Source organism: Emys orbicularis (assembly GCF_028017835.1).
Source record: "Emys orbicularis isolate rEmyOrb1 chromosome 21 unlocalized genomic scaffold, rEmyOrb1.hap1 SUPER_21_unloc_1, whole genome shotgun sequence".
Lineage (NCBI taxonomy): Eukaryota > Metazoa > Chordata > Testudines > Emydidae > Emys > Emys orbicularis.
Genome location: NW_027045151.1, coordinates 520,580 through 546,743, shown reverse-complemented (window position 1 = coordinate 546,743; position 26,164 = coordinate 520,580). Strand labels below are relative to the sequence as shown.

Below are 26,164 nucleotides of genomic sequence, written 5' to 3'. Positions count from 1 at the left end.
CGGCAGGGACACACACAAACACACACACACAGCGGCCACCTGGGTTCTCTCCCACCTCTGGGAGGGGAGTGGGTTCTAGTGGGTTAGAGCGGGAGGTGGGGTGTTGGGAGCCCGGACTCCTGGGTTCTCTCCCTGGCTCTGGGAGGGGAGTGGGAGCTAGTGGTTAGAGCGGGGGGGGGCAGGACTCCTGGGTTCCATGGCAGAGCTTGCTCCAGCGATAACAGGAATCCTGTTTGCCAGCGGTTGCTCAATGCCATACAACGCTGAGGGCAGCCAGAAAGGGGGCAGACTGCTCAACCTCTAACCCACCCATTACATGCCCTGCAGGGAAAGGCCATCAAAAAAAAATCCAACACCTGTGCGCACCCTGGGCCCCCTAGTGCCAGGCACTGCTCAGGGCTGGGCTAGCAGGGGCTGCGGGTCGGGAGTGAGGGGCACTGGCAGAGCTGGGGGGTGGGGCGGGGCAGGGCTGGGCTAGCAGAGGGCTGTGGGGCGGGAGTGAGGGGCACCGGCAGAGCTGGGGGGTGGGGCGGGGCAGGGCTGGGCTAGCAGGGGATGCGGGGCGGGAGTGAGGGGCAGTGGCAGAGCTGGCGGGGGGGGGCAGGAGGTGGCTGGTTTTGTCTCTGCTGCTGTTCCCAATCTCGGTGGATTTACACTGACAATGGGCAGCCCTGATTACTGGAACCTTATCCCAGACCTGGGCCGGGCCGGGGGGGGGGGGGGGGGGACGGGGGCTGCCACACACAGAGCCCCCCTCCCCCGAGCCTCCCAAATGCCACGCCCCCACCATGGACCTCCCCACAATGACCCCCCCACTGGGTCACCCCAGCCTCTCCCCCACTAACTGACCTCCCCCCCAGTGCAGACCCCTCCCCTCCCCTCTCTTCACAGGTACAACACACAGACACACACACAGAGTGGGGCCCATCCCCTCCAGCAGCGGGCGCAGGGGGACACACACACACACACACAGCTAACTACCCCCAACCGCTGCCCCCCTGCTGTCTAGGGGTCGCAGCACCTGGGGCCCCTCTCTGGCCCTGACCCTCACCCCTGCCAGGACCTGCCTTGAGGAGGGGATGGTCCCCAAGAGGGGATGGGCGGAGTCAGAGACGACTTAAAAGTTTGGGCTGGGGGCGCAGGGCGAGGAGGAGGGAGCGTGGGGAGGGAAGAGGAAGGGTGCGGGGTTAGGTGACGGGTACCCCCAAACTGTCAGCTCCACGGCCGGTGAGTGGGGACCCCCCAGCCTTCAGGGACGAGTCCCTTCTAGAGAGGGGGCAGAGAGAGGAGGGGAAAGGGGGGTCGGGGTTCAGGGAGAAAGATGGGGGAACCTCTCTACAGCCAGAGGGGCTGGGAGCCAGGACTCCTGGGTTCTCTCCCTGGCTCTGGGAGGGGAGCGGGGTCTAGTGGTTAGAGCGGGGGGGAGGGGCTGGGAGCCAGGACGCCTGGGTTCTCTCCCCAGCTCAGGGAGGGGGGTCTAGTAGTTACAGTGGGGGAGCGTGGCTGGGAGCCAGGACTCCTGGGTCCTATCTTATCCCCCAAGGCTGTTAGTCGGCTCTTCCTTCCGACGCCGCCCTGTCCCCAGGTGCTGAGCCCGGCCACCCAGCACTGACCCCACATCCTCTGGAGCCATGGCAGGGACTGGCGGCTCGAACCGTGAGTGGGGTCCAAGGGAGGGGGCCTGCCACTCCTGCTCCCCCAGGCAGAACCAGGGTGAGGGCTGGGAGCCAGGACTCCTGGGTTCTCCCCCTGGCTCTGGGGGGGGGAGGGGAGTGGGGTCTAGTGGTCACAGCAGGAAGGGAGGGATGAGAGCCAGGACTCCTGGGTTCTCCCCCTGGCTCGGGGGGGGGGGAAGGGGAGTGGGGTCTAGTGGTCACAGCAGGAAGGGGGGGATGAGAGCCAGGACTCCTGGGTTCTCCCCCTGGCTCTGGGGCGGGAGGGGAGTGGGTCTAGTGGTTACAGCAGGAAGGGGGGGATGAGAGCCAGGACTCCTGGGTTCTCCCCCTGGCTCGGGGGGGGGGGGGGAGTGGGGTCTAGTGGTTACAGCGGGGGCCGGGGGGGCTGGAAGCCAGGTCCGAGGCCCCAGGCTATGTACACGTTAATGAGAAAACTGCTTGGCACAGACTCTCCGGGGCTCAAATTCCCCCCCTGCTCCCCTCCCCCAGTCCCAGACTAATTAGCCTCCCGGGTGCATTGTGTCCCCCGGGGCGCTGCATTCTCACGCTCTCAGGTTCGGTGGGCCGGGTGGGGAGGGGCGATCAAGTTCCCCCCACTTAATCCCGGGGATCACAGCCGGGAATTACAACAGCCTCTGTCCCCGGCGGGGCGGGGGGGGGACTCTCAGAGGCTGCCACCGACCTGCCGAGAAGGGACCTTGTTGGGGCGTAGAGACGTTCCCCCCACAGCCTGCGACGCGCCACCCCAGTGGCACAGACCTCCATGCACTGAGCTGCAGGGGGAGCGCTCCCCGCGGCAGAGGTATTAGGGCTTTTACCCTTGCTGGGCCACTAGGGGGCATAGCACACTGCCACGGGGGCACTGAGCATTGCAGGCCAACGCAGGGACAGAGGTTAGAAATATCCCCCCTTTTAAAGTATAGGAGGTGGGCTAGCAGGGGCTGCGGGTCGGGAGTGAGGGGCACCGGCAGAGCGGGGGGCTGGGCTGGGCTAGCAGGGGCTGCGGGTCGGGAGTGAGGGGCACCGGCAGAGCTGGGGGGGCAGGGCCGGGCTAGCAGGGGCTGCGGGTCGGGAGGGAGGGGCACCGGCAGAGCTGGGGGGAGCCCAGGGCTGGGCTAGCAGGGGCTGCGGGTCGGGGCTGAGGGGTAGCGGCAGAGCTGGGTTGGGGGATCCGGGGCTGCGGGTCAGGGGTGAGGAGCACCGGGAGGGCTGGGGGGAGCCCAGGGCTGGGCTAGGAGGGGCTGCGGGTCGGGAGTGAGGGGCACCGGCAGAGCTGGGGGGGTCAGGACTAGGCTAGCAGGGGGCTGCGGGTCGGGAGTGAGGGGCACCGGCAGGACTGGGGGGGTCAGGGCTGGGCTAGCAGGGGCTGCGGTCGGGAGTGAGGGGCACCGGCTGAGATCCTGACACCCCCCCACCATCTCCAGACATTATCAGCCCCCCCTTCAGGAAGGCCCCAGAGATGCCCGGCCTGGCGGGGGGACCCCCGGCTGCTCCCCCTTCCCTGCACTTCGCCACCCCCACGCGCCGGCGCCACCGCACCAGCTTCACCCAGGAGCAGCTGGAGCAGCTGGAGGCCGCCTTCGTCAAGAACCATTATCCGGACATCTACGTCCGCGAGGAGCTGGCCCGGGCCACGCGGCTCAACGAGGCCAGGATCCAGGTACTTGGTGGAGGGCTGCGGGGCGGGGGGGGGGTCTCCCTGGCAGTCAGTTCTGGGCACCGCAGGGCGTTCTGTGTGGCTGTTCCCCAGCCGCCCCGCCCCAGAGGTGGCTGCATTCAGCGCCGGGCGAGGCATCGCTGAGGTCCCAGCCAGGCGCACTCCTGGGTGAGGGGCTCCGTGGGGTGGTGCGGCTGGGTCTGGACGGCGTCTTTCTCTCTTTCCAGGTGTGGTTCCAGAACCGCCGGGCCAAGCAGCGGAAGCAGGAACGGGCCCTGCTGAAGCCCAGCCCTCCACGGGGCCTCTCGGTCGGGCCGGTACCCGCTCCCCCACCCCGGCAGTACCAGTACACCCCGACCCTGGCCCCCCACCACCACCATCTCCCCCGCTTCCCTGTCTCCTACCCCCCTGGGCTCCCGCCTCCCCCTGGCCAGTTCCCGTGCCCCCACCCCCCGCCATCCCCCCGTGCCCCCGAGGACTGGTACAGCTCCCTGCGCACTATGACCTCCCCCCCTGCTCCCCCACCCCCTGTCATCTCCCTCAGCCTGGACCCAGCCGCCCACTGGAACTGAGACCCATGGGGCGCTGGATGCAGCATAGAACGGTCATAAAGGTGTTGAAAGGTCTCTGACTCCGTCTCCTTCATTCCAACACACGAGGATGGCTCTCCCAGCACTGAGATGCAGCCACCTCTGGGGTGGGACAGCTGGGGAACAGCCGCACATAACGCCACCCGGGGATGGTTCGCCCGACACTGAGATGCAGCCATTTCTAGGGCAGTGCAGCAGGGGAACAACCGCACATAACACCGCATGGGCATGGCTCACCTGGCGCTGAGATGCGCCACCTCCCATTATATTATTATGAAATAATTCAATATGGGCAAACAGGACGTCCCAACCTGTAACGTATTTTTTTCTCTGTGCTTTGAATGGGCTTATTTCCTAATGGAAAGAAAAATTATGAGTGAAATAGACTCGGAGGAAAAAATTAGATGGTAAAATATGAATGCAAATGGGGAGTTTTCTAAGAAAAGTTTCTCAGATGATCAAAAATCACAATACCAGAAATCAAGAAAGTGGATACACTTGACTAAAAGCCCATGCTCTTTCAGTGGGGGAAATGAAGGCATCCGTTTGAAATGTAAAAAGCCACAAATAAAAAAATGGGAAAAAATACGAGATAGTAATTGATATAAATTAGTAATCAATATAAATTAGAAGTGTAGAAAACTGATAAGGGAAGCTAAAGGTAAGAGCAGACAGTGCATAGCTGGCTAAGGACAATAAGGTGGAATTTTTTTAAGCTTATCAGGAACAAAATAGACCCTAGCATAGATAGAGATGGAAAAATTGTTAATAATGGTACAGAAAAGGCAGACGTATTCAGTCAACGTGTGTGTCCCATATTTGGCTAGAAGCAGGATGAGGTACTCATATCAAATGAGGGCGATGGAGCATTTTCCAGGATATTAGGCCTGGACCCCCAAAGGGACTTAGGCATTGTGATGCTGCCCTTCTAGGCCCCTTGAAAAATCGCTGCGATCCACAGAGCCCGAGTTAGGGCGCCCCAGAATGTCACCCACAAGAATCCTGCCCCTCTTGTGGCTTTCAGCACCTAAGTCTGGGCTCCAAGCAGGTCCTGCTCATCCACAAGGGGAGGCGCCGGGACCGCCCTGCCTCCGAGGGCTGGCCCGCTTCCCATGATGCTCAGCCTCCCCCTCTCCCCCGCCCTTTAAAGTCTCCCACATGCCTTGAAATGCCTTTTCCGGCTTGCCCAGCTTGGCGGGCGCATCTCACCGCTCTCCATGGCCCTGGGCAGCGCCCCAAGCGGCCCTGCCGGCTCCTGGATCAGACGGGAGGTGTCGGAGCTCCACAAAACTCAATGGTGAGAGGGACGCCCCTCTGGCTGTCAGCCCCCTGGTGAGAGCCCATATCCATCACGGGGGAGAGCCCCCATCTCCGTCTGCCGAGAAGAAGGGATTTGAACAGGGATCGCTACCGGCACCCCTAAGCACCGGGCTGCAGAATCACCGGCCCAATTAACGTTGAATGAGTTAACCCAACAGGGGAGGGACCCGCCTGAGAACATTCCCCAGTTCAGAGATTAGGGCGCTTGGCTAAAATACCCGTGTTCAAATCCTTCCCGTGTCCTGGCCGAGCACCGTAACCACTGGGCTAAAGGCAACCCTAGGATCAAGGCCGCAAGGAGCCCCCGGGCTCATCTCGTCTGTATCACACGGGCCGGAGACCGTCCCCAACATCATTCCTAGAGCTGATCTGGTAGAGAAACAGCCCAGCTGGACTGAAAAATGGAGAATTCACCGCGCCCCTTGGGAAACCGACCCGGTGGTTCATGACTCTCATCGTAAAAAATTAACGTCTTATTCCCAGGCGGAATTTGTCCAGCTTCAACTTCCAGACATTGGATCAAGTTCGACCTTCCTCTGCTGGACGGAAGAGCCTGTTAATAAATATTTGTTCCCCAGGTTGGTACGTACAGGCTGGGATCGAGTCATCACCCCTTTGCCGTCTCTTTGTTCGGCTAAACAGATTGAGCTGCTGGCATCTCTCGCTCTCAGGCAGAGTCGTTAATCATCCTCGCGGCTCTTCTCTGACCCCTCCCCGATTTATCAGCATCGACATCCAGGAACAAAGGACGAGGGCCAGACTCACAGGCTGGGGGACTCTCTCCTGGGAAGCAACAACTCGGAAAAAGATTTGAGGGGCATGGTGGAAAATCAGCGGAACGTCAGATCACAGTGGGACTGGGACCAAACGGGAGCCTAATGTGATCCCGGGATGTAGAAACAGGGGAATCTCAAGTCGGAGCAGAGAGGGGAGGGGATTTTCCCTCTGGCTTTGGGACTGGTGCAGCCGCTGCTGGGATCCTGCGTCCCGTTCTGGTACCCGCAATTCAAGAAAGATGTTGCATAGGCGCCAACTTTTCCCGACGCCATGCTCAACCCCCCAGCTCCGCCCCTGCCCCCATTCCAACCCCTTCCCCAAAGTCCTCACCCCAACTCCGCCCCCTCCCTGCCCCTATTGAACTCCTTCCCCAAATCCCTGCCCCGGCCCCGCCTCTTCCCCCGAGAGCGCCGCGTTTCCCCTCCTCCCCTCTCCCTCGTGCTGGGAGCTAGGGGGAGAAGCGGAGCCGCAGAGCGCTCAGGGGAGGAGGCGGAGGCGAGCTGGGGCGGGGAGGGGAGCTGCTGGTGGGTGCAGAGCACCCACCAGTTTTTCCCTGTGGGTGCTCCAACCCCGGAGCACCCACGGAGTCGGTGACTATGGGATGTTGATCGGTCGGGGAGGGGTCAGAGAAGGGCCCTGCCTGAGAGTGAGACACCAGCAGCTTGGTCTATTTAGCTCAGGGGTGCTCAAACTGGGGGTGGGGACCCCTCAGCGGGGTGTTAGGTTATTATGTGGGGGGTCCCGAGCTGTCAGCCTCCACCCCAAACTCTGCTTTGCCTCCAGCATTTATAATGGTGTTAAATATACACCTCTACCCCGATAGAACATGAATTCGGATAGAACGCGGTAAAGCAGCGCTCCGGGGGGGCGGGGCTGCGCACTCCGGTGGATCAAAGCAAGTTCGATATAACGCGGTTTCCCCTATGACGCGGTAAGATTTTTTGGCTCCCGAGGACAGCGTTATATCGGGGTAGAGGTGTATTAAAAAGTGGTTTTCATTTATAAGGGTGGTCGCACTCAGAGGCTTGGTGTGGGAAAGGGGTTACCGGTACAAACGTTTGAGAATCACTGATTTAGCTGAACAAAGAGGTGAAGGGGTGACTCAATTCCAGGCTACAAGTGCCACCAGGGGGAACAAATACGTGGTACCAGGCCCGTCAGACCAGCAGAGGAAGTTCTCACGTGATCCAATGGCTGGAAGTTGAAATTCAACAAATTCCACCTGGAAATAAGGCGTCCATTTCTTTACCCTGAGAGTAATGAACCGTGGGGGCAATTCCCCAAGAGGGCACGATGGATTCTTCGTCACTGGCCATTTTTCAGTCAAGATGGGCTGTTTTCGACAAGATCTGCTCTGGGAATTGGCGTGGGGAAGCTCTCCGGCCTGTGCGACACGGGGGCCAGACTAGATCATAACCACGGGGAGATGAAAGCCAAAAAATGCGTGGGGAAGCTGTGCTGGACCACGGAGGTGCTGGGTTATTGTAGGGTCTCTTAGGAGTGCTGGAGTCTGGTTTGTTATGGTAGGGTCTCTCGCGGCCGGGTCGCTACGGGGGGTCTCTTGGCAGCACGGGGGGGAGAGGGTCATTAGGGCAGGTCTCTCGGGGCCGGGTTGTTACAGGGGTCTCTCGGGGCCGAGTCGTTTGTTAGGGCGAGTCTCTCGGGGCTGGATCATTACAGGGGGTCTCTCGGGGTCAGGTCGTTACAGGGGGGTCTCACGGGGCTGGGGTGTTACGGGGGGTCTCGCGGGGCCGGGGTGTTACGGGGGGGGTCTCGCGGGGCCGGGGTGTTACGGGGGGGGTCTCGCGGGGCCGGGGTGTTACGGGGAGGGTCTCTTGGGGCCAGGGTGTTACGGGGGTCTCGCGGGGCCGGGGTGTTATGGGGGGGTCTCTTGGGGCCGGGGTGTTATGGGGGGGTCTCGCGGGGCCAGGGTGTTACAGGGGGTCTCACGGCCGGGATGTTACGGGGGGGTCTCTTGGGGCCGGGGTGTTACGGGGGGGTCTCTTGGGGCCGGGGTGTTACGGGGGGTCTCGCAGGGCCGGGTTGTTACAGGGGGTCTCACGGCCGGGGTGTTACGGGGGGGGTCTCTTGCGGCCAGGGTGTTACGGGGGGGGTCACAGGCTGGGGTGTTACGGGGGCGGGTCTCGCGGGGCCGGGGTGTTACGGGGGGGGTCTCGCGGGGCCGGGGTGTTACGGGGGGGGTCTCGCGGCCGGGGTGTTACGGGGGGATCTCTTGGGGCCGGGGTGTTACGGGGGGTCTCGTGGGGCCAGGGTGTTACGGGGGGGGGTCTCGTGGGGCCGGGGTGTTACGGGGGGGGATCTCTTGGGGCCGGGGTGTTACGGGGGGGGATCTCTTGGGGCCAGGGTGTTACGGGGGGGGGTCTCGCGGGGCCGGGGTGTTACGGGGGGGGTCTCGCGGGGCCGGGGTGTTACGGGGGAGGTCTCGTGGGGCCGGGGTGTTACGGGGGAGGTCTCGTGGGGCCAGGGTGTTACGGGGGGGGGGTCTCGTGGGGCCGGGGTGTTACGGGGGGGGGGTCTCGTGGGGCCGGGGTGTTACGGGGGTGGTCTCGCGGGGCCGGGGTGTTACGGGGGGGGTCTCGCGGCCGGGGTGTTACGGGGGGTCTCGCGGGGCCGGGATGTTACGGGGGGGGGGGGTCTCGCGGGGCCGGGGTGTTACGGGGGGGGTCTCGCGGCCGGGGTGTTACGGGGGGGGTCTGGGGCTCGGCGGGGGCTCGGCGCAGACCAGGCCGCGTTGTTATGGTAACCATGGCGCGCGGGGAGGGCAGGACCCGGATGTTCGCGGGTTCGCGCGCAGGGGAGGGCGGCGCGCCCCGGCGTTCGAGGTGGGGGGGAGGGGGGAGTTATTGAAGGACCCGGATGTCGCCCGGCGGCGGGGCTCAGGGGGGTTCTCAAGCAGGGCGCTGGGCTCAGGTATCGAAGGGACCCGGATGTTCCCGGGGCGGGTGGGGCTAGGCTATATAAGGAGCCGGATGTGGCTGGGCGGGCGGGGCTCAGGGATGGACCCGGATGTGCGCCAGTGGTGGGGAGAGGGCTGAGCCATGCGCAGGTCCCGGGTTTTTCCCTGAGCGCGGCTTGGCGGGAAGAGGCGGGGCGCAATGGCGGTTGGGCAGGACCCGGATGTGCGCCGCGTGCCAAGGTCCCGGATGGGCGCCGTTCGGCTGGCCCCTCCCTCCCTGCGTCCTTCCCTCGCGCGCGCGCTCGCTTTAGCGCCCGGTCCAATGGGAGCGGCGGGTGCGCGTCACGTGGCCTGAGACCGGTGGGCGGGGCCGCTATATAAGGCTCGGCCGGGCGCCGCCTCGGCCGCCTTCTCAGCAGCTCCAGCCCGGGACAGATCCGCTCGGTGAGTGGGGGAGGTCGTGTGCCGCTTGGGTGGGGGTCGTGAGCGGGAAATGGCGGCGTTTGGTAGCTCTCACGCAGGGGAGTCGGGGGATCGTTGAGGCCGCAGCGGCGGCCTTAAAATGCGCATGCGCGGCCGGCGGAGCTCGAGTAAAACGTTGGGGGCCTGGGGGTTCTCTTCGGTTTTGGGGGGGGGCGGGCTGCGGTGTGCGCATGCGCGGGGGAAGTCTCTACCGGTCTGGGGGGTTCAATGGGGGGGTGGAAGACGGCGGGCGCGCACGCGCGTGAGGCGCCTGCGTCGTCGTGTTCGTTTGGGTCGTTCCCGCGCTGGTTCCGCGGGGGGTGGGTTGGAACGCTGGAGTGGTCGGCGTTCCATCCGGCGCTGGCCTCCCTACTGCGGCCACGTGACCGCCGCCATCTCTTCTGCGCGGGACACAAGATGGCGGCCCTTGGGGGGAGGGGCGCGAGTCCCTCCGTGGTGGAGGGAGGCTGGGGCCATGTGGCCTTCATCGGGGTGGGGGAGCAGGGCACGTGCGGGGGTGGCCTCCCTGAAGGCTAGGGGGGCGGGGGATTTAGCAGATACTCCATTGGGTTGAGGGGAGCAGAGGGGTCCTTGGTGGCTTGGGTGAGGGCTGGATCTGTGGAGGAGAGGCCCTGCCCGAAGCTTGGGGCGGGAGCGGTATGTCCTGTTCTGCGGGCTGGATGGGGGGTCACCCTGCGAGCATAGCTCTCCCTAGATTAGCAGTGGTAGTGTGGAGGTTGGCAGATCCATCCAGGAGCTGGTGATTTCATTCCCTCCACCAGAGAGCTAGTCCAATCGGAGCCTGGAACCCTTCTCCCCGGAGGGCAGGAGCAGACAGGGATTGGGCTCTGAGGCTAGGGAACAAGCTGAGGATTTCAGGCTCCATAAGGCCCCCAGGGAGCAGGGACTGAGGAAGAGCAGTGGGGTCCAATTGCTCTCAAGGGGTATTAGTTGCTCCCTGCCCCTGGGGGGGGGGGAGGTGGGGAGAGCTCTTGGGCTCCTTACCAAGGCAGGAAAGGCTGATGCTGGGGAGAGTGCCTCCCCTGCTGCAGTGTCTGTCTCTTCCCTTCCCTTCCATGTGAGGACTGTCCCCAGGCTTGGTAGGGAGAAGCCCTGGTGCAGCTGTTCTGTTCCTTCTAACCACCTTGCCTCTCCTTCCCCAGACTCCTCCTCCACCACCACCATGTCTTCTGAAGAAGGAAAACTCTTCGTTGGGGGTCTGAATTTCGAGACCGATGAACAAGGCCTGGAGCAGCATTTCGGCTCTTTCGGCCCAATCTCTGAGGGTAAGGATCCGGTTACGCCCACACTCCTGGTCCCTACAGCTGTGAGGAGAATTGGTTTTGCTGGAGCACTTGAGGGGGTCATGTACCCAGGACCTAGTTGCAGTGGGTGCTTAGGCCACTGCTTCAAAAAAAAGCTGTTTTGTTCTAATCCTTAATACCAGCTGCCTAAGTAAGAGTTGTACAGATCTGGGTGTAAGAGGTCATCTGCTGATACCACATGGCGGGTTCAGATACCCCAGCACCTGACACACTGCTGTAACCATGCTGGTCCCAGCGATACACAATGTCTGTACTACGTATGGATAATCTGTAGCCCCAGGGCAGTTCCTATTGCCTAGGCTCAAAGGGTGAGGACCAAAAAGTGATTTATTTCTTCTCCTTCCAGTGGTCGTAATTAAAGACAAGGAGACCCAGAGGTCCAGAGGCTTTGGCTTCATCACCTTTGCCAACCCGGAACATGCGTCGGATGCCATGAGGGCAATGAATGGAGAGGTGAGTCTTTCCACAGGGATGGGGGCTGCTGCCTACCCCGCTCCCCCTGTGTGCCTAGCTCCCCCTTTCCTAAACGTGTCTTGTTCCTCTGCAGTCCGTGGATGGGCGTCAGATCAGAGTTGACCATGCTGGGAAATCTTCCCGTGGATCCAGAGGTGGCTCATTCGGAGGCAGAGGCCGAGGCCGCGGCTACTCCAGAGGTGAGTCTAGCAGCCCTCCTGTTCTGAGCTGAAAGCCAGCCGGCCCTTGGGAGGAAAAGCACTCATGTCTTTCTGTCCTTTTCTCTGCAGGAGGTGGAGACAGAAGCTACGGTGGCGGCCGCTATGACAACAGAAGTGGAGGCTATGGCGGGTCCCGGGACTACGGCGGCAGGTAACTCATGCAGAGGTGGCTGGTACCCTGCTGGTGGTGAATTAGAGAGGGCCCAGGCAGAGCTACCAGAATGATTAGCAAACTCACTTAGTATGACTCCAGGAGCTCTTATCTATGTAGCTTAACAGAGAATGTTAAGGGGTGACTTGATTGAAGTCTAAGTACCTACATAGGGATCAACACTTTGATATTGGGTGCTCTCTGCTCAGTTGAAGAGGTCTAATGTGATCCAAGCACTGGAAGTTGAAGCTAGACAAATTCTAGAAATAAGGCACCTGGTTTGTAAGTGAGGGATGTTATCTACTGGAACTGAGTGAGGGCTGTGGGGGATTCTCCATCACTGCTACATTGGACTCAAAATTGGGTGTTTGTTTTTTTTTTTGTTTTGTTTTTTAAAGATCTTCGGTTCTTGATTAAACTAATCTTGGCTGGCCTGTCTTATGGGTCTGATTAGATCAGTGTTCCCATTGCCCCTAGAATCGAGGGCATCTGGAGCCAGTGTAAAACAGTTGTGCTTTGCTTTCAGAAGTCAGGGAGGATATAACGACCGCTACTCCTCTGGAGGCTCTTACAGAGACAACTATGACAACTAAGGTAGGTGAAGCCCAGAGAATGAAATACAGCACTTCTCTTGCTTAGCAGGTGTACATAAAACCTTTGCAACGCACCATCTTGTGCTGAGCAGTGGCCGTACTCGAGGCTTATTATCTGGGACGACTCTTTAACCGCCTTAACAAGCCTGTCCGAGTCTTACTGCCAGGCCTTGGTTCCGTGACCCTGGTCGATAGCTAACATTAAATGCATGTGGAGGCTTAGAATTCCATTTAACACCAATGACCGCCATCGAGCGTCCAAGTGACTAGCTAACTGGGGGAGGGGGAGTCCTGGAGATTCCTAGCCTCGCTGAGCCCAAAAAAAAGTCTAGGAGTTGGTGAAATGCTACAAACATGTCCGTATGCTACAGTGCCTTTACGATTGTACCTACTTCTTGTCCTCAGCTCGCAACGAGTAAAAACCCTTCCTGACTCAAGATCGTCCTTCCAATGGCCGTATTTATAAAGAGTTTTGGAGCTTCGCTGAATCTTATTGTTTAGTTATCTACCTGTATCTTCCCTTTTGTAGTCTTGTCACACGCAGCCTGACAGCTTCTGCTACGAGATGGCCCGTTGAGACTTTCCTCAAGAAAGCTCTGTTTATTTTTGAGTGTTTTTTTAAAAGCATTTTTGAAATCTGGTTTATTTTTCTCCTTTTGATTTGTCAACAACCCAAGGTTTCTTTTAAATTGCCAAGACGGGGCCCTGAACTCACTTTAACACATTGTTCCCGCAAGCTGGAGTTTCTTAAGACAAGTGCAATGATACCTTGGAGTTCTGTTCCTTTAGTGTATAGCAAGGGAGGGGTGAAATGCGCGGCAGCCTTTGGTATATCTAAAGGGACACAAGTGACTCGTAAGTTCGATCTGCAGAAAAAAAGGTATTTTCACTGTACAATGTAACAACCCCCAGAACTAAGACTTGCAAAAACTTTCCACGAGAGGTTCTTGAAAATGTTTGTTTATATTGTCCTTTTTTTACTGGAAGAAATGCGCATAATTCCATTGGTATTGTATTTGAAGTGGTGAAGGAATTCCTGTATTCAGTTCTCTGGCTTTACGAAGCCTATTAAAAGACCGTTCTGAAACGAACTCTTTGCTCTCGACATTTTGACATTTCGTTACACTGCACAAGACAGACAGAGATGGGAGTCAGGTTAGGGTAGAGGAGACTGTTTCTGATCCCACTTACGCTGACCTAAATGTCACTGTACGTGGAACCAGACGGCAGCCTGGCCCTGATCTCCTGTCAGTGTAGCACAAACATTAAACCCCGTTATCCCCTCTGTCTGCCTTGTTGAGCAGCCGAAAATATCGAAAGGGGTTTTGCAGTCTAATTCTGCTTCTGAAGCTTTGCGGCCGCATCAAGGACAAATTCCTGGCTAAACCAGCAAGGATTCTCAAATCTGGCTCCAAAAATTAGCCTTTAAACCAGCACCGGTTTCCGTGACTCCTTGGGTGCTCCCTGCAGCGTCTTGCAAGCCAAACGTTGCCATCTTGTGCTGCCGCATGAGCCGCAAAGTGAAAGTGCTCGAGCCTGAGCTGGAAGCTCTAGCAAGTGGATTTGGTGGTGGAGGTGATTTTTAGGAAAGCTGTCTTTTGGTTTCCTTAGAAACCAAAGCAAGACGCAGCTGGCTGTCCAGTGATGCTGGAGGATCTTGGATTGTCTAGGCTGCTCAGTTCCTAAACAGCACGAATCCCTAACTGAAGTCGCTTCAACTTCAGCCGGCACGTCACATCTTCCATTAATGCCCTCCGTTCTTGGTGGCGGTGGCAACAGAAGCTGGAAAAGGGATAGTGACTTAAACCACTGAATCTCCTGGAGCTGGCGCATATGCCATGGGGGTACGGCCGCCCCTTGCTCTGTGCTGTGACACTGGCTGGGAGGGTGTATTTGCTCGCCCTTCCCAGGGTGTGTGGGAAGCCAACCTGGAGTGCGTGGCCGAGATTAAATCCAGCAGCTTCATCCATAGCTGATGAACCTGGGAGGTGTCTTCCCAGCCCACAGCAGCAGGATGGTGTGTCAAATCATCCCGTTAGCGTGCACCCCACCTCGGGGGGGTGTCTCGTCCCTCCGTTCTCCTTTTTAATGCTTCGATCTGTCGGCCGAGTGGTCAAGAGGCGCTGCTCTTTGGACCCGGTTAGCACAGAGCTAGGGTCAGAGACGGCCAGCTGGTGTCAGAGGGGTAGGTGGGCCTGTTGTAGTTAGCCTTGTCCTGATCTTACCCGCTGTGAGCATTCTCTGCTAGCGTATGGAAACCAGTGTCCTTCGAGACCCCGAAGTGAGTTGTGACTCTCCTTCAGTGCGATCCGTGTGAGACGAAAGCTGCTCTCTTGCCTAGTTCATATGTGGATATAGTCCTGTAATTCGAGGTAACTCTTTTGCTCGTGTCCGCATCTTCTCTCCTCCACAGCTCGTTCCCTAGGGCTAATGCTGGTTTTTTTTTGACTGATTCTTTTTGGGGGCCTGTCTGAGCTGGGCCTGACCCCTACTGCTGTGGGAGTGGGGGGAGGCAGTCTGGCCTGTACCGAACACCCAGCCTCCCCCTCGCCATCACTGCCGTTCGGTCCAAGATTTTAATCCATGCCTTGTGCAGCCCTTGGACTCGTCTGCTGGGAGGGGCTGTTCCCAGTGCAGCAGGGGGGTGGAGGGGACTCCGGTGCCTCTGGACCTGCCAGGTTAAATTGCTCTGCGCCGGTGACTAATAGACACCTTTTGGGTGGGGTTCTCAAAACGTGGGGTTGGGTGGAGCCTCCGTAGCGACTGACACTCGAGGGCTGGCCAATGGGCGGCATCGGCCAGCCCTGGAGTAGCCCGCTCAGACCGCCGGGTTCAGCGAATTGTTTGTGTAACGTGCTGGGTGAGTGGAGACTGGCTAGTAACACGGCTTTGCTTTGGCAGGTGCAAGAGGACGGCGCCAGCTGCTCTACCCTGAAAGGAGGGGATACGGAGACTAGAACGGACAGTTCGGCCCAAGGTATGGATCCTGGCCACATCCCATGGCAAAGGGCATAAATCCACTTGGCTACAAAGCAGTGGTGGGCCCATATCCCTTTGGGCCGGGGTGGGAGCGGATGGAGGGGGGCGTCCAGTCACTAGCTGGAAGTGGGGTGGACAAAGTTAGCAGCTTAGCCCTGAGCTTGGAAAGAAAATGGCCTGCCAGAGCCTCCTGAAGCATAAACCTGTGTCCATCTCTCCTTCCAGGTGGTCGGCACGCACAGGAGTTTGCCACAAGGGCACCCGCACACCTGAGCTGGACGGGCCCGATGACTGCTGTGGGGAGAGTCAGGCCCTGCTGAGCCCGTTAGCCGGCGAGGGCACAAACGAGCAAATCCTTCCTTGGCCAGGGTCCTTTTCAGTGTAACAATAAAGACTGCTGGACCCAGTGTCTGTGGTGAGCCTTGGTCTGGGCAGCGGGGCTGAGGGAACACCTGGCTGTGTCGCTCAGCAGACCGGGTTGCTGAGTGAGGGTTGGGTGGGATGACTCCCTTTGTACCCCTGTGTTGGGCCAATCTGGAACCAGCCTGGAAGAGGAGCTGATGCGGCGGGTTGGCAGTGTCAGATCACTGTCTTGTCCACACCGCTCAGTGGAGTTAAGGCCTGGGGCGGGGGTGACAGCCGCAGCCTGACAGGGGAAGGCGGCTGGCGTCCTGGGGCTGCATGCTCCTGCTTTGCTCTCAGTAGCTCCAGGCTGCTGGGTTGAGTAGATGCCCAGGAACGTACCTTATTTAGGCTGCTCAGAGCTCGGCAGCTTCCTTCCTGTTGAAGCAGCCACCCTCCCCCGGGGGAGGAAGCAGGCTCCTGTCAGAGGCCCAAAAGCTAAGCTCTAGGGGAGGACAGCCGGTGCTGGCTTGTGACCTCCTCAGCTGGGTTCTCGCCAGAGCCAGCAGGCACCTGCTTTGCCTCTGGTCTCTTGGTTCTGGGCATAGACCTGTAAAGCCCCTGCACCGGAGGGGCTCACATGACTGCTGCCTCGGCACCAGGGCTGGGGGAGCCGTGGCTGCAAGGGGGCAAGCAGCGATGGCTGGCTGCAGCCCAAGGCCTGTGGGCACTGGCAGGGAAGGGCCAAGCAGCCTGGCCCGGTCTCAAGGGGGCAGCGTCTCCCCTCCCTGCCCCGATATCTGAGCTCCTGGCCTCACCAGCAGCCTTTAGCTGAGATTTCAAGGCTGGAAGGCACCAGAGTCCTGCCCATCACTGTCCCTAGCTGCTGCTCCTGGGGCCAGCTTGCCTCAGAATGGCCCCTCCCCATGTGCTGAGTGCTGCCCGAGCGTGTGGGGCTGGCTGGGGGGAAGGCGTTAGCTTCCTGGCAGGCTTCCCTTTAAGCCTGCTTCCTCATTCGTGTGTTTGCCCGTGACCATCTTCCCCCGCCGTGGGGTGAGGCCTGGCCCTGGCAAAGCAGCCTGCTGAGCTACCCTTTGCTTACAAACCCACTCTCCCAGCCACTGCATCTGTACAGTGGGAGGGCTGGGCAGAGACCCTACAATAACACGAGCAGGGGCCCTCCTGTAGCCAGTGCTGCTGCACGGTGGAAGGTGGGGGCTGAACTGGGCCTGGTTTGTAAATCGAGGGGCAGCTGGGGCCTGTGGGTGATGAGTGGGTGCTCACCTGGGGATGGTTGAGGGGAGCAGGCCCACCCATGCACCAGAGCAAAGGGCCTGAGGGTCAGGCTGGGGGTCTTCCCTCCAACCCCAGTTGGGAAAAGCCCTTTCATCCCCCATGTCGCTGGGCCTGCAGTGCTATCTGCACCCCCCCCCCCCACCCCAGCTGCTCCCTTCGTGAGCCTAGAACAAACCAGCTTTGCCCCCAACTTGTCACCCTCTCCTCAGCCAGCACTGGGTGTGTTGTAGGGGGTGCCCCAAACCTCTTGGCCTGGGCAGGAGAGAGGCAGCTCCATGTTTGAACACCTGCCTGATTTGAGCTGGATCTCTGGGCTGTCTGGCTTCCCGGGGGCGGAGCTCACAGCAAGGAGCCTTACCCAGGCTGCCAGCTGGGGGCCTGGCACAGCTTCACAGGCTGGCTGCTCCACTGCCTAGTGGAGGCCCTGGGCAGTGAGGCAGTCCCTCAAGGGGTCACACTGTGCCTGCTGGGCAGGCCATGTGCCCTCCACCCCTCCTGGTGTGGCCGGAGCCAGGCACTGGGTAGAGGCGGGTACCTGCTGCTGGGGGCCAGGAGGGCTGGGGCCATGGGCCAGCCTGGCCACGCCTGCTAGTGGTGTTACCGAGCCCCTTAACAAGCCATCCACAGCACCCCAGGTGGGGATGTAGCACCCCCACTTGGCACCTGCTCTCCCCAGGAGCCCTCGCCTTTCCCCTCTAGGACAAAATACAGCAGGAAGCTTAGGCAGGCAAGGCCTCCTCCCCATCTCAGAGCACGGTTCCATGGGGGGGCCTGAGACCCTCCTGTGTGGGGGACAGAGACTATTGGGGGACTGGTTCTCACCCCTAATTTCTGCCTCCCCGCCCCCCCCAGCTCTCACGGTGTAGAGCCTATGGGCGGGGGAGACTGGTTCTCACCCCAAACAACACACGCACACCCCTGGGCCCTCAGTGCCTAGAGCCATGGGGGGGCTGGTTCACACATGCTCAGGGTTTGGGGCCCATGGTTATGGGGGGCTGGTTCTCACCTCTGCCCCCCAGCTCAGGGCCATGGGGGGGTGGCTGGTTCTCACCCCTAACACCCTACCCCCCTAGCTCTCAGGGCCTGGGACCTATGGCCCTGGGGGGGGGATTTGAAATGGGCGTGGCTTTTTTTTTTTCGCCCCGCCCCCTCCCGACAATCCGGAGTCCAGTCTTCAGGCCTGGCCCCTGGCTGGGTCGGTGATCTCGCTCACCACGGGCCAATCAGGGTTCCAGGCGGGGAAGGGGCGTGGCCTTGTTTCTGTCCGTCACTCCGTGCCTGCCAATCAGCGTTCCTGTCACGTAGGGGGCGTGGCCTTAGCCTGGTCCCAGCTCTGGCCATTCCAGCCAATCAGCGCTCCCGGCAGTAAGGCGGCTTCTTCACTAGCCAGTCAGGGCTTCATGCTGTGAGGGGTCGTAGCCCTGCCGCTGTCTGTCTCTGTGCCAGCCAATCAGGCTGCCAGGGGGCGTGGCCTAAGTGTGTCCCTGGCTGTTTCTTACTCAGCCAATCAACGGTCCCTGCGTTGTGCGGGGGCGACCCTGCTAGCCAATCAGGGCCCCGGCCCGCGAGGGGGGCGTGGCTCTTGTTTCGCTGACCAATAGGCGGCGCGCTCCTAGGACGTGACCGTTGAGGGGGGCGCGCTCCGCCCCCCCTCAGCTTCCGGCCGCCAATCAGCGCTCGGTGGCGGGAAGGGGTGTGGCCTGCGTAGCCTCGCTCTCATTCTCGCTTCTCCCGCCGACGTCGAGGCAGCAGCAGCTCCGCCGCGCTCCGCTCCGACCCATCCCGGTGAGCGCTGCCGCCCGCCCGCTTGCTCGCGGGGCCCGTGGCGGGGAGAGGCGGACGGGGAGCGGTGATTGGGGCGGCCTGGCTGGGGAGAGGCAAGCGGGAGCGGGGGGTCAAAATGGCGCCGCTCGCCGCCGCCTCGGCTGGGCCTGGGCGGCAGGGGGAAGAAGCGCTGCGCAGCCTGCGCATGCGCGGCGGGCGCCGAGGTCGCGGCGCGCAGGCGCGGCCCCGCGTTTCCCTGGCCGCGAGGCGAGGCGGGGAGGGGCGCGGAGGTGGGCGGTGGAAGGGCCGCGGCCGCTGGCAGCCGCCGCGCATGCGCCTGGGCGCGCGCGCTCGCTCGCGGCCCTGAGGAAGCCTGGGGTGGTCGCCACGTGCGGCGACCGGGCCCCACGTGCTCGCTGCCATCTTGATGGGACCCGGCCTCGGGGCGGGGGGGGGATCGCTCCCCCGCTAGGGATTGTGGGGCGACAGCGCCCCCCAGCCGGGTGGGAGCCCCCCTGAAGTGAGGGGGCGCCGCCCCCTCCCCCAGCCTGGAGGGAGCTGCCCCCCTCCCCCCTTGCGGGGTCTTGATCTCTCAGGGGGGGGGTCCTGGGGGCTGTTTGCAGCTCCCCCTCTGGGAGCCCTGGGGGCTGGTCCCCTGCTCCCCAAAACGCAGCTGGCTCCGGGGAGGGGCGCCGGCCCGGCTGCTGCTGCTGGGCAGAGAGCGAGAGCCCATCTCGCTGCATCCGGCCCCCCGCGGGGGGGAGCAGCCCGCCTAATCCCTGGCCGTGGGAGAACTGCATTTTTTATCATTTTGGGCGGGTATCCGTGTGTCGTAAAGCGGTTTTTTTGTTTAAGTTTTCACAGTTGGGGGGGGGGGGGAAATCACAGCTAACCTGTTAGCACCCACATCGTCACCCCCACACTCCCAAATATGCAGCGAATGGTCCTGAAATCTAACTCCGGTCCTTTCTCCCGCAGCACCCATTTTACCGTCTGAAAATTTCTGTGGATAGGGATATTTTTTCCACTGGTTTGTGTGGGTGTCCATTGAAATCGATGTTTGTTAATATTTGCCAATAAAAATCAAATCTAACCTTTGGGTTACCATAGAGCCGTGCGGGGGGGGGTGCCCATGTGCAAGGCTCTGTACAAACGTACAACAAAACGATAATCCTTGCCTCAAGGATTTTCACCATCTAAGTATAAGAAGAGAGACAACAGATGGAGACAGGCAGATGGGGAATACAAGGAAACAATGAGACAATATTGATCGGCAGTGGTTTCAGCACACCAGCGGCCAGGCTGTTGAGGGTTTTGTTTTTGGGGATGTGGGGGGGTTTGGGGTTGATTTTTTGTTTTTGTTTGGGGTTTTTTTGTAGGTATCGTGGCAAAGGAGGGATTTGACAATAGATAATGGGGTAGCTCTGCAGATGTTTACAGGGAGAACTCCCAAATGAGAGGGGATGCATGGGAGAAAGCACGACAGGGCAAGTGGGAGATGCAGGCTGCGAGCGGGAATGTGTGTCGAAACCAAATGAGGGCTGATGGGCCATGAAAGGGCCTAAAAAGTCGCTCGTGTCTGATGCAGTAGAGAAGGGGGAGATGTTGGAATGGGACACAGGATAATTTGGTCTGTAGCAGCTCTGAGGTCTCGTACATGCAAGAAATTCCCCCTCATCTCATTTATGATGTCACTTGCACTGAGTTTCTGGCTCTCTGAAGAGCTTTAAAAGTGCCTGCCACTGGAGATGATGTGCCAAGCAAACCAGGACCTCCAGTCTGATCTACCATTGGGTGTTGCGGCAGGGCAACTGGCCAGGGTGGGACAACTGGTCTGATGTGGGGCAGCAAGGATGGGGTGTGGGGAGAGTACTTGCCTGAATGGGACAATTGATCTGCGGTATAGGGCAGGGATCCTGGGCTAAATATACCATTTCCTTGATCTGACACAGTTCATTTCGGAGCCTCTTTGGTACCAAACCACAGCTGCAGCCCCTGTCCTGATTGACCAAGTGTTTGCTTCATCTGCAGGTGACTTCAGTCATGGCATCTGACGAAGGCAAGCTCTTCATCGGAGGACTCAGCTTCGACACCAATGAGCAGAACCTGGAGCAGCTTTTCTCCCCTTATGGTGACATAGCAGAAGGTAAGTTTGCCTGGCATCCAACCCCACAGCAGAAAACCAACCCCCTCTCCCCTCGCTAGGAGCCCGGTGACATCCAGGACTCAGCCGTGGAAATACTAAAACCTGCAGCCTGCCTGTTAGCATGGGGGCTGCTTATGCATAAATGGAGGCAGGTGTTCGAGTGAAGTGTTGGGAGAGGAGAGGTTAGTGTGGCTTAAATATTTCTGGGTTATGTTTTAACAATGGTGCCAGATAGGAAACTGGATTTCTTCATGGAAAGCGCCTTTTCCCTGCAGGGAAAAGTCAATATTTTGGCTGAAAACTCAAAAGTTTTCCGGTTTCGGCCAAAAACTGGGCTTGCTTGGGCTCATTCAACCAACCCTAGCTAACAAGAATAGAGACTTGTGGGAATCCGCTTTGCTTCTTCCGACCATAACCTGGGCTCGGCCCAGCCGTGTAGTCTGAAGATTGTGCCTGAAAGCGGCTCAAGCGAGAGCAATTGAATTGAATTGTCACAAAGAGCACGCCACAACTTCAACCCCAGCTCGCTTTCAAGCAGTCGCATCCTGGTGCCAGCAGTGTAGTGTTAGCCACGGCAGTCCCAGGATAGGAGAGACACAAGGTGGGCGTGGTAATATCTTTTAATGGACCATCTTCTGTTGGGCAAAGAGACTAGCTTGCGAGTTACAGCTGTCCTGTGTATCTGGAACGCTTTTTTCTCTGCCAGATATGACTTCCCACCTACCTTGTCACTCTCGTATCCTGGGACCAACCTGGTTACAGCTACATGGCAAACATTTGTAAGCTGTCAGTTACGATTGAGTCTAAGGGCCAGCCAAGAACGGGGCCCCGCTGTGTCTGTCCAGCACAGGAGAGGGTTGAACCCGCCAGAAGAGAGATCAATCAATGGGATGGCAGCAAACACCATGGTTTTGTGGAGGGGATCAGTGAAATGTAAATTCAAGGGGCAGGGCTGGGGGAATGAAGCAGAGGTGAAAGATGGGAGAGGAGGGGTTGGAGCAAACAAGCTGAGAGCTCTGGCTTCTCTCTGCAGTCCACCCCCTGCCCACACCGGCCACAGGGGGGTTCTCTCCTGCACTGGTCTAGGTTCGGGACGTGCCGAGTGGGAGTGGTGGCCCCAGCTGGGTCCCATTTTACCCCCTTGCTCTCTAGCGCTGTCCCTGCTTCGGCTGTTTCTGCCCTGGCCGGCTGGAGTCTGGTGTCTCCAGCGTGTCGCCCTGACTCGTAAAGCACTGCGCAGAGGGGGCGTCTCATCCCCTTCTTAAACCGAGGCCCCCCGGAGTCAAGTGTAGAACCCAGGAGTCCTGGCTGCCAGTCCCTTGACTCCTCCCCCAGGCTGTCTCCCTCTGCACCTCGGATCCCTGGCGCTACAGAATGGGTGTGATGGCTCGAGGAGGCCCTCGCGGGTGGGTTTGACCAGACACCGTGGTGATGGGTGACACCAGTTAGGAGGGTTGTCTCACAGTGTGGGGGGTGAAAGTGCAGGCACCCCACTATGACCCTGGCCCCCATCTGTGTGCACAGAAACCAGTGGCTTATAAGGGCTCAGAATTAATTCAGACCAAGGCAGGGTGTGAATGTGAAGCCGGGCTGCTGTTCCTGACTATTTCCATGTGTGGATGGGCCCTAAAGCCCTTCCTTCCGATGAGCGTGGTCGTGGGGTGCTGTCAGCAGGGTCTCTAGGGCACGTCTTGGCTGCAGCTAGCCTGGGGGCAGCACCCATCTGCAAAGCTGGGCCCATACGCTGGGGATCACTGGCGGGGTGTCCCGTGGCTCCAAGCGGGGCGGTGCCTGACTGGGTGAGGAGGCTCCATGGCCTGACGGGAGGTCGGCGCGGTTGTGGGTTATGTCCCGGGGCCCACTGGGCGTGCTGACACCCTGCCCCTCGCTCTTCCAGTGGTGGTAGTGAAGGACCGAGAGACCCAGAGATCCAGAGGCTTCGGCTTCATCACCTACCGCCGTCCAGAGGATGCCAAGGACGCCATGAGAGCTATGAATGGGGAGGTGAGTGGGGACCAGTCCTTCCTGGCAGCCCTGTAAGTGGGGGACCCCACTGGCAGCAACTCAGATGTAGTAAAAGGGGCTGGGAGCTAGGCAAGCTGGCCGCCCCTGTGCCCGGGTTAAAAGCTTTTCCAAGCCCAGTCTGTGCCCCCCAGACACCCTCAGTGGAGCGTGGCTCCGGAGGCAGTGCTCCTGGGTGTGCACGTAGCCAGTCACGGACAGCAGAGAGGCTGCGGGTCAGTAGCCCAGGCAGCAGACATGGTTCCCTGGAGCTTAGAAGATCTAGCCTGATCTCATGTATAGCCCCAGCCATTAGATTGCCCCCAGCTGCCCGAGACTTTAGTTAGACCAAAGCATTTCAGCCCGTGGGAGGCAGCGAAGCCAAGGTGCCACCAAGGGCAGGGATTTGGCAAGGTGAGATTCCCAGATGTCCCAGCAGCTGACCCGCGCCACAGAGGAGGGTGAGAACCCCCAGGGTCCCCGTTGATCCACCCTGGGTGGGAAATCCCTTCCTGGCCCCTAATCGGAGCGGGACACGGCTGCCAGGCCCACGAGACGGGGGATTACCCCTTCAGTCACAACTGGGACCGGCGCTCTGAGTCCATGTGCTTCTGAGGAAGGCAGGTGGTGGATGGGACACAACAGATCCATCTGGCCTGCCTCAGCAGCCGACCCGCTGCAGCCCTGAAGCAGGAGGACGTCTTAGAGTCATGGTCTGCATCCCCTGCTCTGTCACAGCCCCCCTTCCCTGCCGGGCGTGCGAAGCCACTTCTAACCGCATCCTTTCCTCTCCCCAGTCTGTGGATGGGCGCCAGATCCGAGTTGACCAGGCCGGGAAATCATCCCGTGGCTCTTCAGGGGGCAGAGGCCGTGGTGGCTTCTCAAGAGGTGAGTGTCCCGCCCGACGCACCTATCGGTGCCGACCCCCAGGTGCCGCCAGTGTTAAACACCCCCCTTCTTCTTTCTCCACTGCAGGAGGTGGGGACCGAGGCTACGGTGGCGGCCGTTATGACAACCGAAGTGGAGGCTACGGCGGGTCCAGGGATTACTACGGCAGCAGGTGAGCGGGCGTGGGGGGTGCTGTGATCTGTTTTTGATAGTAGCTAGAGGATGGTTGAGGGGCGGATTTATTCAGGATGGGCTGTTTGTAACTAGTGACCAGCTGAGATTGGAGCCCTGTTCACTCTTCTGCCATGTGGCGTGGGCTGCCCCGTGCCCTTCACCCAGCTCATTGTGTGGCATGTTGGGGAGAGAATCCGGCCGATTCTCCCTCCCCAGCTTTCTGTGGCCTTTGCAAGCCACCTCCGGCAGTGAGGCTGTGACCCTGGCACTGCCCGTGTGTGTGGGAGAGAAACTGGCACAGAAGCAATGCTGGAACCGCAAGGGGCGGGCAGAGAGCAGGTGTGACTCTCCTGGCCCTCCGTCATCTGATCTAACTAGATCCCTTGCAACCTCCCCGCTACAATGGAGACCCCCCTGGCTGGGGGCCCGGTTTCACGCCTTGCTGTCTCCACAGGAATCAGGGAGGCTATGGGGACCGCTACTCCGGAGGCTCCTATAGAGACAGCTACGACAACTAGGGTGAGTCTGTCCTGTAGTAACCGGCCTGAGCCGCCCGGTCTCTTCCGTCCCGCCCGCCGTTTAGCCTAAATGCATGTGGAGACTCTAACCCACCAGGGACTTTTAATCCATCCAACTTCTCTCTTAAAGGGGCGCTGTTGGGCTGTCTTATAAAACCCCAGAGCTGCCTTTTAACCCGACTGGGGGAAAACACCCGCCAAACTGTACGTTTGTAGGGGGATTTAACTCCCCGCCTTCATGTAGGACCTACTCCAAACCAGTGGGGGCTGCAGACGATGCCCAACCAAGGAAATAAGCGACGGCTGGAAGCCGACCTGGGTCCTTTTAAGAACCACACCCTCTTGGCCCCCCGCCCCAGGGAGGGGGGGCAGGGCGCGAAATGCCGCTGGCATGTCTGTGTGCCGCAGTGCCTTTACCATTTTACCTGCTTCTTATCCTCAGCCCGGCAATGAACAACAGCCCTTCCCGAACTGAGATCGTCCTTCCAATGGCCGTATTTATAAAGATTTTTGGAGCTTCGCTGAATCTTACTGTTTAGTTACATCCGCCTGTACTTTCCCTTTTGTAGCCTGGTCACATGCAGCCCCGAGAGGAGAGGCCCGTTCCAGGGGCCCCCCCTCCCTTCCACCTCCCCTTCCCCCGCAAAGCAAAGATCAGGCTGGTTTCACGAGTTCTTAAAGCATTTGGGGATCTGTTTATTTGTTCTTTTCAATTCGGCTTCTTTTAATTGGCCAAAATGGGAGGTGGGGCCTGATTCTGACCCGCGGAGCGTGAGCTGTGGAGGGGTTTTCACTTTTTTTTATAACACCTTTGTAGTTTTGTAAATTTTCTTTAGCATGTAGGAAGGGGAGAGGCAAATCTCTCAGGTAGAACAAAGGGAGACTCACGACTCGTGTGCAAAAGGTATTTTTCCTGCGAGATGTAACCGAGCCCGAGCTTAGATTTGCAAAAACTTTCCGCGAGAGGTTCTCGAAAATGTTTGTTTATATCGTCCCTTTTTTTTACTGGAAGAAGCGCTCATAATTCCATTGATACTGTGTTTTTGAAGTGGTGAAGGAATTCCTGTATTCAGTTCTTCGGCTTTACGGAGCCTATTAAAGACAGTCCGAAACAAACTCTCTGCTCTTGACCTTTTGCCAGTAGCGAAGACGGCCGAAGTCGGACGGGTGTGGATGTTAGAGAGGGTGGGACGACGGGAATTCGATCGCAGGATGACTGAGCTATCGAGGTGGCTGTGAAAAAGGCACCCCTAAGAACAGCCGTCTAGCCCTGTGTCCTGTCTCAAGGGGAACGTACAGATCAGGGTGATTATGGAGTAATTCACCCCTGTCTGCCTCCCCCGGCTTCTGGTAGTCAGAAGTTTAGAGTGGCCCCAAGCATGTGTCCCTGATGGTATGCCGGCCGGGCCGGGACTCAGGGAAGGGCTTTCCTGGGCCCTCATCTCCGCTCCTGTTGGCGCTTTCAGATCCTTGGTAAGAATCCGGCTCTCCCCGTTGACCCAGGGCAAGCTGCCAGGGATCTGGGGCCAGCCGCAGCCACGTTGGGCAGGGCTGAATTTGGCCTGTGTAGCTAGCTCTGTCCTGACCTGGCCCACCTGCAGAATTTTCTGTTAGCGTGTGAGACCAAGGCCAACCCACATGGGGTTTGAGGTAACTCCTGCTCCCACATTCCTCCTCCAGGGCATGTTCTACAGCTAGCACAAAGCATGGCCCTTCTTTAGGAGGCCGGTCTGACACTTTCCCTAGGGGGCAGCCTGACCTCCAAGGCTCAATTCCAGATCCTTTAGCCATCCCTTTCAAAGCAGCTGTGCCAAAGCGGGTAAGGGAGGGCAGGAAACTAGACTGGTGGCAGGAGACTGGTGCCCCAGTGAACAGCCCTGCGTAAAACCTTTGAAAACACCCACTTGCTCCAAC

The 26,164-nt window shown here is 59.5% G+C and overlaps 2 protein-coding genes across 7 annotated transcripts; both read left to right on the top strand.

Annotated features, from left to right (window-relative positions):
- Positions 1–9,296: 9,296 nt before the first annotated feature.
- On the top strand, positions 9,297–15,528 carry LOC135894979 (RNA-binding protein 3-like). 6 transcript variants are annotated; one of them, XM_065423036.1, is made up of 7 exons: positions 9,297–9,381; positions 10,563–10,685; positions 11,071–11,177; positions 11,272–11,377; positions 11,468–11,549; positions 12,079–12,143; positions 15,044–15,119. In XM_065423036.1, exons 2-6 carry the CDS (start codon positions 10,583–10,585, stop codon positions 12,140–12,142), a joined length of 462 nt encoding a protein of 153 aa, XP_065279108.1. In that variant the 5' UTR covers positions 9,297–9,381; positions 10,563–10,582; the 3' UTR covers position 12,143; positions 15,044–15,119. The 6 variants fall into 6 exon arrangements, with proteins under 6 accessions (XP_065279108.1, XP_065279106.1, XP_065279107.1 ...); XM_065423034.1 differs by having other exon boundaries at positions 12,076–12,143; XM_065423035.1 differs by lacking the exon at positions 15,044–15,119 and adding an exon at positions 12,548–13,233.
- A 2,893-nt stretch (positions 15,529–18,421) lies between these two features.
- Positions 18,422–25,366, top strand: LOC135894925 (cold-inducible RNA-binding protein-like). The gene is made up of 7 exons (XM_065422979.1): positions 18,422–18,544; positions 20,555–20,669; positions 22,567–22,673; positions 23,468–23,558; positions 23,646–23,730; positions 24,187–24,251; positions 24,693–25,366. Exons 2-6 carry the CDS (start codon positions 20,567–20,569, stop codon positions 24,248–24,250), a joined length of 450 nt encoding a protein of 149 aa, XP_065279051.1. The 5' UTR covers positions 18,422–18,544; positions 20,555–20,566; the 3' UTR covers position 24,251; positions 24,693–25,366.
- The last annotated feature ends 798 nt before the right edge of the window (positions 25,367–26,164 follow it).

What these genes read in the sequence shown, in the direction of transcription:
- LOC135894979 (XM_065423034.1), top strand. Translation starts at nt 10,583, where the DNA reads ATGTCTTCTGAAGAAGGAAAACTCTTCGTTGGGGGTCTGAATTTCGAG. An exon ending in TGAGGGCAATGAATGGAGAG is followed by an intron (nt 11,178 to 11,271) that starts GTGAGTCTTTCC and finishes GTTCCTCTGCAG; the next exon opens with TCCGTGGATGGGCGTCAGAT. An exon ending in TCCCGGGACTACGGCGGCAG is followed by an intron (nt 11,550 to 12,075) that starts GTAACTCATGCA and finishes CTTTGCTTTCAG; the next exon opens with AAGTCAGGGAGGATATAACG.
- LOC135894925 (XM_065422979.1), top strand. Translation starts at nt 20,567, where the DNA reads ATGGCATCTGACGAAGGCAAGCTCTTCATCGGAGGACTCAGCTTCGAC. An exon ending in TTATGGTGACATAGCAGAAG is followed by an intron (nt 20,670 to 22,566) that starts GTAAGTTTGCCT and finishes TCGCTCTTCCAG; the next exon opens with TGGTGGTAGTGAAGGACCGA. An exon ending in CCGTGGTGGCTTCTCAAGAG is followed by an intron (nt 23,559 to 23,645) that starts GTGAGTGTCCCG and finishes TCTCCACTGCAG; the next exon opens with GAGGTGGGGACCGAGGCTAC.